Source organism: Channa argus, chromosome 15 (genome assembly GCF_033026475.1).
Source record: "Channa argus isolate prfri chromosome 15, Channa argus male v1.0, whole genome shotgun sequence".
NCBI lineage: Eukaryota > Metazoa > Chordata > Actinopteri > Anabantiformes > Channidae > Channa > Channa argus.
Window position 1 is genome coordinate 4,969,828 of NC_090211.1, and position 11,435 is coordinate 4,981,262.

The following is an 11,435-nucleotide window of genomic DNA, read 5'->3' on the forward strand; positions in this document are numbered from 1 at the left end:
GTCAAATAATAGAAAACTCAGAAAATCCTTGTAACTAGGTGATTTTGTCAACATTTTCAATCAGTGAGTGCACTAATGGAAACAGTTCACTTAAAAGGTTTCAAGTGATAGAGCTAAATAAGAAATCCTGAAACCTTGATGTGGACTGGGCAGAGAGCCAGCACTACTAATTACTGTAGAGATTATCCAAGAGTTCTCGAGGAGTGTCTCTCTTAATTAACAATGGGAGCGAAGGGAAGGGAAGATTTTTATATTGGCAAACAAGATGATTAAAACAGTTGAGCAACGGGTCCAGAACTTTACGCCTCATTAGGGTACAGTATGTGTGTTCTTGCTGTTTAAAACGCTCCAGTCTTTCAACCAGACAAGCACAGTGACATAGTCCTTGGCCTTCCTACTGTCATCAAGGAGTTGCTCAGGTTTAAATGTCCGACTCATTCTCTCCAAGGAGCAAGACCCCACCCCCAGCTTGCAGGTTTCTCCTGCTTTGTCGCACATGAGATTGATCACCTCTCACCTTCTACCATTTTCTACTCATTAATTGAGCCCAGGGAACCTGTCTCTTAAGCGATAGCCCCTGAAGAGTCCTTCTCAATTGGCACTTAGTGACTCCTTGCAGCACTGAGAGTATCAGCCAGCCCTGGCTTACCAGCAACAGCCGTGTTTGCTCCCACAGAATACGTGTGTAAGAGGCTCCTCTGGAGGTTTGGTAAGCTGAAGCATTCCTCACAAGGTTATTGCCATCCCCATCCACGTGAATAAATCATAGGCTGCGAGATGGACAGGTATTAGATATGTGGGTGTGATATGTGGCTGTTTGACACCTGCTCAATTTACTCTGTTCCTGTTGTCGTATGCCAAGTGCTGTGGAGAGTATTGGCAGTGCCAGCATATCAAATTGAAAGTGCATGTAATCACCACATCCTGACAGATATTTTACAGAGGTAAACAGCTCATCCCATCTAAATGAATGAGTTCTGCAGAGGATCTTTGGACAGATACTGTAGGAGGATTAGCCACTTTATTGTAGGGCTGCACTGTTAGGGTGACACAGAAATGTGGAGGATTTTATTACGGATTCAGCAGGAACTCATGAGTAGAATTTTTATAAGTCTGTACCATATCATATATTCTATAATGAATCATGACAATTTCTAGTGATAAGAATGATCCTATTGTGATGGTGTCAGTGTACTCATATATGGATTTGTTTGCATATACTGTAGTCCATAATGTGGGCACCTCACATGGGCCTCCAAACGCACAACATGGTGGTTGAGCTGGCATGTTGGAAAAGTTGAATCCAAAAGAAGACCCTCATCTATCATTTGGGAATGATTCTGCAACAGATGGAAATTAAACTTGTGATTGGCAAATAGTATCAAAGATCCAGATCAGCAAAGAATAGAAAGCTGAATCAAATTTGTTCCCTTAGAAATGTTTAGATGAGAACATCTACACTCTGCTGCCAGTGCTCCTGTCTGAGTCTGCGTTATGGGCCTACTAAAACCTACTAAAACAATATTTGATAAAAAGGGACCATATTGTACTTTGCTGTCTTCTGGCCCACTTTGTTGGAAATTACTATTTAAAATATCCTCATTGTTATTGCTGTTACAAAAATTCTGTTAAATATTGTAGCGTAGCTTTAAAGTCTGTATTGCTCACCCTTTTTTTGGGCAGTACTTTAAAAGAAAGACGACTATAAAATAATTCAGGTGCAATAATGGCTCTAAGCAGAAAAGTTGACCTAAAATCCGTTTCAACATTAGCATGTGCTTACTGGTTTCAAAATGGTCTGTATGGTCTGCATGTGAATGTGATTTACACCACTCTCTTAAGGCAACCTTATTCAGTTTACTATGCAAATAAAGCTTTGGACTCCTTGGTCCTCTAATCCAGCAAAGGTGATCAGAACTATTAAGGCCCTATTCCATGGCCGCATAATGCTTCAGCATTGAGATTCATAGCCATAGGTGTAATGAGAGCAATATAATTGTCACAGACATAGTTGATTTGCTCACTTTAAGTTGCATGATGCAGCCGGGAATCGTTGACAAATGAGCACATTAAGAAAAGCTTCATTTTAGTGGCTTTGTTCTAGCTCCTTTCTACCATCCGATTGACTTTCAATTTCTTTGGAAATAATGACTTAGTTCCTGTAATTTAAGTAAGACAAATGAGTCCCCTGCCTGAAGTTACCATAAAAAATTTTTGAATTGTGGGCAAAGAAAAAAAAAAAAAAAAGCTTTAGATTTGGAGTGATTTGGAATTTTACTTGGTTATTAACCCCATTTTATGTTTAACTGGGAGCTTACAGTTAAATAGTACACCTAGTACACGCCGTCCTTTTTTACAGGTTCTCTTGCAGCATCTTAATCTTGGCTGGCCTTGCAAAAAACTGACTTCGATAATTTAGTATTTCCCAGCCACCCTGAGGCACTCTTAATTAAAAGCCCTAAGCTTGTTTCCTTCCTGTGAAGGCTGATGGCAAGAAGGAGAAAAGACTCCTGCACCTTTTTTCTCCCTTGTGTTCAGTAGTGAGGTGTCTGTTTGCTATGTCTCACATAACCTCGCTCTTACAGACAGAAAGGTGGAGAGCAGATGAGAGTTTACAGGAGGAAAAGGACAGAAGGGGCAAAGGGACCAGACAGAGAGGTTGTAGTGGTGGCTCTTTCATACAGGAAAGGTGTCTATTTGGACTTGGGAGTGCTGAGGAAAGGGAGTGGTGTCTTACAGCCTCCATCTTATATGATTACAGGAGACTGCTTTAGAGTCAAGTACAGAACTTTGCATCCCCTTATTTTGAAATGGCAAAAAAGGTCAAACATTTTTTCCCATTAGCATAATATTTAATGCACCGTTCATCTAGTACAAATGCTCCTTCATCTTCAGAAGTAAAAGAATGGTCAAGAAGTGTTTAAAACCAAAGTGTGTACCCCGCTTATACTTTTTATGTCTTCCCTTTTCCTTTACAACCTCCTCCAATCTCTTTGGGTACCTTTGGGTGTATGTCTGAGCAGCCCCTGATGCAGACATACACCCCCCAAAACACCAGCGAGCCATCAACATGGTTTGACTGTTGGAAATGTGTCAAATTTTTTTTTTTTTTTTTTTTTTGTTGATTGTTCAGCTGCTCCTTAGCATACTCCAAGCATACCACCTTATGTCTTGAAGTAAGCAGTGGCTTTCTTCATAGTTTTCTTCCACATGATGCAGACCTTTGTAGACTACACCTAACTGAGGGGATGAGGAATTTTATTCCAGTTTAGTGTTTTGGATTTCTTATGTAACTCTTGAACACGATTGCCTATTTCAGTTACTTTTCATATTCTTCCACTTCTGGGAATAGTCTTGGGGTGACCACATTTCTGCATTATTATTATTATCACAACTAGTACTGGTATACTGAAATGCTTTGAAATTGTTTTATATCCCTCTTCAGCTTTATGAAGCTTTTTGTCAAACAGTGAAGTTCAAGCCCAGTATAACACAACTAGTGTCATTCCTCAAGCAGTAAGTTGTTGACAGACTTTTTTTTTAAAGATCAGACAGCTGCTTTTACATACTAAAGTTAATTTCGTAGACATTTATCCGCAGAGATGAAAACATTTGCAGTCCTATACGTTCACTGGCCACTTGATTAAGTACACAAATAATGCAATCCAGTACAGCAAGTCTGCCATAAATTCTATTCTCTTTTATGAGGATATAATTCCTTCTTTTTAGTTGAAGATGTCAGAAAGGTGATAATTCTGTGTGTTTATTATTGCAATCGTTGACGTTGTACTGTAGTGAATTATATTAAGAGGTAGTTTTAATGTTTTGCCATCCTATTCAAAATAAATGAGTGGTCTAAAACATTAGAACCCCCTCTGAATATAATGCAATCCAGAATATAATTTTTTATATTTTACTTTAACTAACTGTAGGACCTCAAATGTCTTATCTGACATCATACATTGATAACTTGTGGAACTTTCCTCTCATAGCAATGGATTGAAAGACTATTGAGCAGAAAAGAAAATTAAAAACCTGATCTGGAGCTTTAAGAGCTGAGACATTTTATAGACTGTAACAATTAATAGATCGATTAAGATAATAATTGTTAGATAATTAAATAAATCAATAATGGATAGTGTCCTTTTTTTTTAAAGCTGGTCTGTTGCCCAATCATCTGACCTCTATGTATAGGGAGGGTTGAGGTTGAAGGAGGTTGAGGATTGCAATTTTCCCCAGAGTGAGATTACATTGGATGGAGGCCAGAGATACATTAAACATTGAACACTTGTGCAAGTTTACAGACCTTGGCCACTGATGTACATGCTCACATGTAGATGTGTGGAAAGTGTGAAACAAAGTTTGTTAATGTAGCTGTTCAGCACAAAATCAGCACATGGTAAATATCCCTCAGTTGTAGTTGCCCTTTTTCTTGCTGCCTAGAGCCCTTCATCAGATCTATTTGCCATTAAAAAGGATTTGTCTTTATGTTAACATTTGTTTATACACGTCAAAATGATCCCAGTATTTTCAAATTTTTGTAAACATCTGCCTCCACATTCAAGTTGTCTTACGGTCGGAAAATAATTATTCATAAGGGTGGTGAGTGAAGCTGCTCTCACTGAGTTTTAAAACGGCCACATTCTCAAAGTCTCTGAGCAGGCATACTTCATTATTTTGTGGGATGAGGTTTCAAAAGATTAGGTACGGGGTTTACAAAAAATGCAGAGAAACACAGAGAAGAGGCATTGCCCCGTTCTTTTTCTTAATTATTCTCTATGAAAAGAATACAAACAATACGCAATTAGTACTACTGCTGTCTTTTAATCCTCTACATAAACTTCCATTCTTGGTCATTTTTTACACCTGTGTTCTAAATGCCTTTGTTGTTGATCAGGGTTTCTCCTTCCCTCTGTACCTTCCCTAGTCTGTCCCTGATAACTGTAATGAGTTTTATCCTACTGACATGAATTAAAGTGCCACTGCAAGAGCACACAGTAGTTGATTAATTAAGTTCCCACCTTGTACAGTACACTTTCCCCTCCACTCTGGTGAAACACTTCAACCTGTGGTGGAAGCAAGCAACACTAATCTGCAATATACAGTATTTACCCTCCTAAATATTTCCACCAAAGGCAGCAGGGGACTCATTCTTTCATTAATGTATTACAGTCAGTATTGCAGTGCGTGTAAAAGCGTTAAACAGAATCATTTTCTGCATATGTGTGGCCAATTATGCTTTGGCTGGCACTTCCTAAATGTCACCCTGTGTTAAAAGGACAGCTTGATGATGAAAGTTGAAGAGCTGGCCGTTAGCCGCTGCAGGGCTATGACTAACTCCTGGTGTCACAGGCTGATTTTGTGTGTGTGTGTGTGTGTGTGTGTGTGTGTGTGAGACACAGGTGAGACAGCTTACTGGGCCATATGACAGTCAGCACCCAAAATGACTGCATGTCACACCTTTAGACATGCTCATGCTAGTTGCCAGAGAGACACCTCCAAAAATTAAATTGGAGATGCAGTGTAAACAGCAGGAGACACACGGGGTCCTTCTCCAGCCTCACTTGACTCCAGTGATTTGTCAGGCCATGAAATGGTTGCTGTTTAGATTTTACACCTGATGTGTGTAGGAGGCAGTTCCACAGTGGGAGAGTAAACTTCTCCATTTGAAAGACTTTTTTTCAGAATCCTGTGTTAGCTATGGTGTTGTGCTAATAACATCAAAAACTAAACGACAACAAAAAAAAAAACAAAGCTTAAACTTCTTAAATTAACAAGATAAGAATGCAAATAAAGGGGAGTCCAAATAAAGCCAATAGAGAACATGATTTTAACCTGGATTGAAATTTGCAATTATTAACTTCTGTCATTTTAGAAATTAATCAGATTTTCAACTGGGGGCCTGGTGGCTCAGTGGTAAAGCATTGGGTCGGGATGCAGAAAACTGCGGATCCCAACCCACCAGGTGTGGCCCCACCCAGCCAGCACAGACAACCTTGGTGCCGATCCCGAACCCGGGTAAAAAAAAAAACAACAAAAAAACAAATGGGATGCTTGCGGCAGGAAGGGCATCCAGCATAAAACACGTGCCAAATCAACATGCGGAACATGTTCCGCTGTGGCGACCCCTGAAGAGACGAGCCAAAAGCTATTGAATCAGATTTTCAACTAGTGCTGTAAATACACTCAAACATTGAAACAAACATTTCCACTCACATTCAGTGTCTGTCCATGTGCATCCTGCTTTTGCTTATTCTTCTGTGACACAAACCTTGATTTTGCACAGAAGAACACATCAGCCAGGCATGAAGTTACAGTTGTTCTTTCTCTAGAAATTGATGTTTGTGAAAGATGGTTTGGTGGCTGTCATTTGCATAGTAGAATGAAAAGAGTTTGATCCAAGACCCCAAACTGTCAGTTAGGGCTGGGCGATATATGGAATTAATTTGATAATTTGAATATTTAATTTTTGAACAATGTGGAAAAAAGGAAAAAAACCCTCAAAACAAAACATGAATCTAAATCAGAAAATCAAGATTATTACTTGCTCTGCTGTCACTAAACAGCAGCACCATCAGTAATGTCAGCTCTCTCTCCATTTCCTTGGAGACACATGCATTTGTGTTGGCTTCGCTAATCAACAAGCTGGAGTAATGGGCGCAGCAGGTGAAGAAGGAAATAAAAGTTTAAAAAAAAGTCGCAGTTTCTCCATAGAAGAACTAGCCTTCTGTTAGCAACCATTACTGTGCATGTACTGCTGTGCTGTTGTAATCAGGGACATGACAGAGTGTAGATCAGCTCTGTCTGCAAGTGTTCATAGCCTCATATGCTGGTGTTATGGGGGGGTGTTGCTTTCATTGTTACATAGCTGCTGCAAGTGTTATTCTTTACAATGTTTACATAATTAAAAAGAGAACGGCTTTTCTAGTGTTTTTTTATTAATATTCTACATTTGGCCCTGATTACTGGGGAACGCTGGAGTTTAATAAATGTGTTTTGAATCAAGAAGAATCAAGAGATGCATGCAAGTCAATATAATAAGACAATGAAATTTGGCTTGTTCATACTTTGTCTTGAGTTTATACTCGAAAATAAAAAAGATTTTAAAAAATGTAATTTGTCCAGAACACAGAAAAAAGAGATTACATTTTTAGGACATATCGCCCAGCCCTAGATGAACTATCCCAAGGCATCAGCTCCTCATGGTTATACTGCAGCCAAGCTTTGTCTGGTTAGTATTCATGAATGGTAGATTTTGCTATTGGACAAGATCATAATAATGCAACTCAGGGAAAGCAGCAAAATATGATGAGGAGGTAGTATAAACCTGCATGTATATTACAGTATGCTGCTCCGGTCACACTCCTCATCGACCAGTGAGTAGATAACTCAATCTGCTGACTACACCATCCCTGGGCCAGCAGGAGGCCAAATGGTCCAAAACTCAGTTTGAGAAAAAGTGAGAGAAAATGTTATTTAACCTTGTTATGAACACGGCAGAATTTGCTGGCTGTGGTGTTGTGAAATAATATCCTTTATGTTAAATACTGGTAAAGACTGCACACAAAGCATTGAAGTAGGACTTCTTCCCATTTCTGGTCACGTTTGTGTTCTTAATCCATTTCTTCTGTTGTATTTTTTACAGCATTCACCATGATGATCATCTTGGCTCTGATTCGCATTGGTAAAGGCACAGGTGAGGGCCACCCACCTATTGCCTCCTTCTCTGGGGTCCCCAACCTATTTGGAGTGTGTGTTTACTCCTTCATGTGCCAACACTCCCTGCCATCCCTGGTTACACCCATCTCTGACAAAAAGCGCGTTGGCACCCTGGTGTTTGCGGACTATATCATGATCCTGGGTTTCTACGTCCTCCTCTCGTTCACCGCCATCTTCTGCTTTGACAGCTCACTCCTGCATGACATGTACACCCTGAACTTTACGGACAACTGCAACGTGTTGGACATTCCAGTACTGCGCTACTTTCTGGGTCTGTTTCCTGTTTTCACCATCAGCACCAACTTCCCCATCATTGCTGTCACACTTCGCAACAACTGGAAGACACTGTTTCACCGGGACGGAGGTACCTACCCTTGGGTGGTGGATCGTATTGTGTTTCCCTTGATTACACTAGTGCCGCCAATCCTGGTGGCCTTCTGCACCCACAACTTGGAATCCTTGGTGGGCATAACAGGAGCATACGCAGGCACAGGGATCCAGTATGTTGTCCCAGCCTTTCTTGTTTATTACGCCAGGCGCCACCTGGAGCCCGTGATGGGCAGAGATGCAGTTAATAAGCACCAGTCTCCTTTCCGCCACGCCTTCTGGGTGTGGTTCGTTTTACTGTGGGCTGCCTTCTGCCTCATGTTTGTCACAGCTAACATCATCCTAACTGACACAAAGAAATGAGAACTTTTTCTAAGAAGCCTTGTTTGGCCGGTTTCTTTGTTCCTGTACACGGGGCCTTACCTGCTGCTGATTGGACAGTGTGCCTTTTTATGGGACTTTCATTGCATTAAATGAAATGTAATAAAGAGTAAATTATCTTTTTTTTTTTTATAAAGAAAGGGACCAAAGGTCAAGTGCTTTATGTTTTATCAAAAAAGCTGCAAAGGTGCATGACAATAACAAAAGGGAAATTATTGAAGTGATTTATTTGTCAACAAACCTGAAAGTCTGAGGGTTTCACAAGGTTTTGTACTCACTAGTTTTCAAAGATATCTAAATAGTTGAGTGTGCTTTAAATAAGTACATACGTTTCACAAACATGTATAAATTACATTAGGTATATTCAGTGCTACTGATGCGCACTTTGTTTGAGACATACTGACACCTTAAGAGATTTGTTGATTGTCAGCTCCGTTGTTCTTTATTTGTGTGTCTTATTCAAATCCCAAACTTTGGAAAAACTGTTTCAGTGCTATATGATCCACAAGGCCCACTGTTGCCCATAAAAATATATTAAAGCCATCGAAGGAGCAGCAGCAGGGACAAGAGAAAAAGCCTGTCACGTCCAAACTTGTGTCCTGTAGCAAAACTGCTTGGCATCTACTCAGCTTAATAATGAAATTGGAAGAGAAACAGAAGAAGAAAAACGAACACATCAGGGACAAAGGTTCGATCACGGTTGATGTGTGTCCATTCCTCAGCTACAGCTGCCTCCAATCTCCTCGTTCCCCTCATGAACAATGAAGCTCCGTCCATGACAGATCCACTGACAGATAGGCCCTCAGGAAGAGACCTATCTCTGTTTATCACCAGACACTTGTGTCTGTAGTTCACATACAGTGCATGTCTCTCATTTTTTACCGCTCAACGGCCATTTACAATTCTGTCAGCCTCATACTATATCCATCACTTAGCCCAACACCTGACAGCATAATAGGGATTCTGCTCCAGCAGCCAAAGAAGTCATCAGTGGCCAAAAGCTAAGGGTCTTTCTGAACCAGCTCTGTCTTCATACATTAACCACTGTCCTAAAGTTGCACTCTCGCTGACTGATACTAGTTCAGTTAAACAATTTAATTGAATCCTGTGTCTGAATCATTCCATTTGCCACTTCTTACTTTGCCTAGTCTAAAGGTTTGCAATGCATGCATGCTGGTCCTTTCATAGCTCTTGAAATTACACAAATGCAACTGTGACTCATTGCAGAAACGTGGGATTTCTACAGCAAGTGTCGCAATAAAAGTAAAATATAGAGTATTTTTTACGTACAAAACACTGGATAAGTGAATATAGAAGCTTCCAGAAAATGTCTATGGTCCAAAATATTTTCAAAAGTTCTACATATTAACATCATATGTCTATGACTCAAGCCTGAGAGTGTGGTGGTCGAACCCAAAGATTTCTGTCAGGCTCACTCTTTAAACACTCACTGGCCACTTCATTAGGTACACCTGTTCCATGTAATGCCATCCCATTCAGCAGCTCCACCACAAATTTACAAGCTAATTTCTCAGTTTTTAAGTTGAAACTGTCAAGAAAGTGATAATTACCCCCCCCACACACACACACACACACACACACAAACACACACACATACACACAAAACATATTAAATCATTATACATGTGTTTTCAGATGTGCTTTTTATTTTTTGTTTTGGTCTTACCAAACTATAAAATAGACTCAACATTTAGAACTCTGCCATGTCACTTTCAACGTAACTACTTTGTTGTAGTGTCATTATTTTTGTGGGCAACTAAGAATGCAAGACTAATCTAAGGGTGTGAGGGGGTCCAGTGGGTTGTGCAGCACTTAGAGAGGCTGCGTAGCTTTTCATCAACTGCTTTAATGCAGGTTAAATTGAAAGGTAATGTGCTGTGACTCAGGTGTTTTTAAAGAACTGCACTTTGCAGTGTAGCGTGGTAGCACCACTGTACTGCTGAAGGTTAAAATCTACCAGTGAAGTTGTGTCCTCATCAAACTTCATTGAGAATCTGCATCCGACTTTTCAACCGGTATAAATACAGTCACAGATTCTCACAATTCTGGCATAAATAGTCTTTATTATTTAAACAAAGACTGCTGTTGAGCATCTCTGTATATACCATATGTACTTGTCAGCATTTGTCTCAGTCGGCTGGAAATTAATCAGAAATCTGCAGTCACTGTATGCAGTAATAAACACACATCCAATTCACCCACATCATTTATGCTCATGTTCCCACTTTTGTGCTGTTTGGTTTTCATCCTCCCAAATCCTAATGTATATTTTTTTTTTACCCAAAAATGAAACATTTTGTTTAAAAGCACAAACACTTTAACCTTAGAGACATATTTATATTTCATCTTGAGACATTGATATGACTGTATGCCTATGTGTGAGTGAACCATTAGATGATGAGAATGGAAAATGTGGTTCTGATGACTCAAGTTTGGAGTTGTGAAGTGTGCCTTTTTAAACAGGTGATTTAATTTTTTGTTTTAACCTTATCGACTCTATTCATCTTGTGAGAAGCAGCTTCCCTCAACGCATCTTCATGCATCCCCCCACCCCCCTATACTCACCAGCTTTTCTTTTTCAACAACGATTTTCCTTCAGTTTACAATCAAAAAGATTTTTTTTTTGACTCAATGTTTTATTCATGCTTCTGGCATTTGTTTACAATCATTTTGCCAGCCTGTGATTCAGCATTTAAAATGGATGTTTACTGCTTTAATGGATGTTCTGTTTGATTTTTACTATTCACAAGAAAATAAAATCTGGACATTCATTTGAAACCCCAGTCCCTTAAATATTATGACGATTCGGGTTATTTTGTTTTATTTTGTAATTTTATTTTTGTAATATGTTATCTGAAAGGCTTGTTATGAATGTTTTTTATTTTCCCATAACAGGCCATAGCATTGCAAGGCATCATTGCACTATATGGCCAGAGGCATGGGGACAGAACAGAGTACATCCTATTGCTACAGCGTTACAGATGTTT

The 11,435-nt window shown here is 39.6% G+C and overlaps 1 protein-coding gene across 1 annotated transcript in view; it reads left to right on the top strand.

The window, feature by feature from the left end:
* tmem104 (transmembrane protein 104) overlaps positions 1-11,231 on the top strand; it is a 51,388-nt gene extending 40,157 nt beyond the window's left edge. The window contains exon 10 of the mRNA XM_067477260.1: positions 7,646-11,231. Coding sequence (XP_067333361.1) covers positions 7,646-8,409 — 764 coding nt within the window. The 3' untranslated portion in view covers positions 8,410-11,231. The remainder of the gene's footprint in view (positions 1-7,645) is intronic.
* The last annotated feature ends 204 nt before the right edge of the window (positions 11,232-11,435 follow it).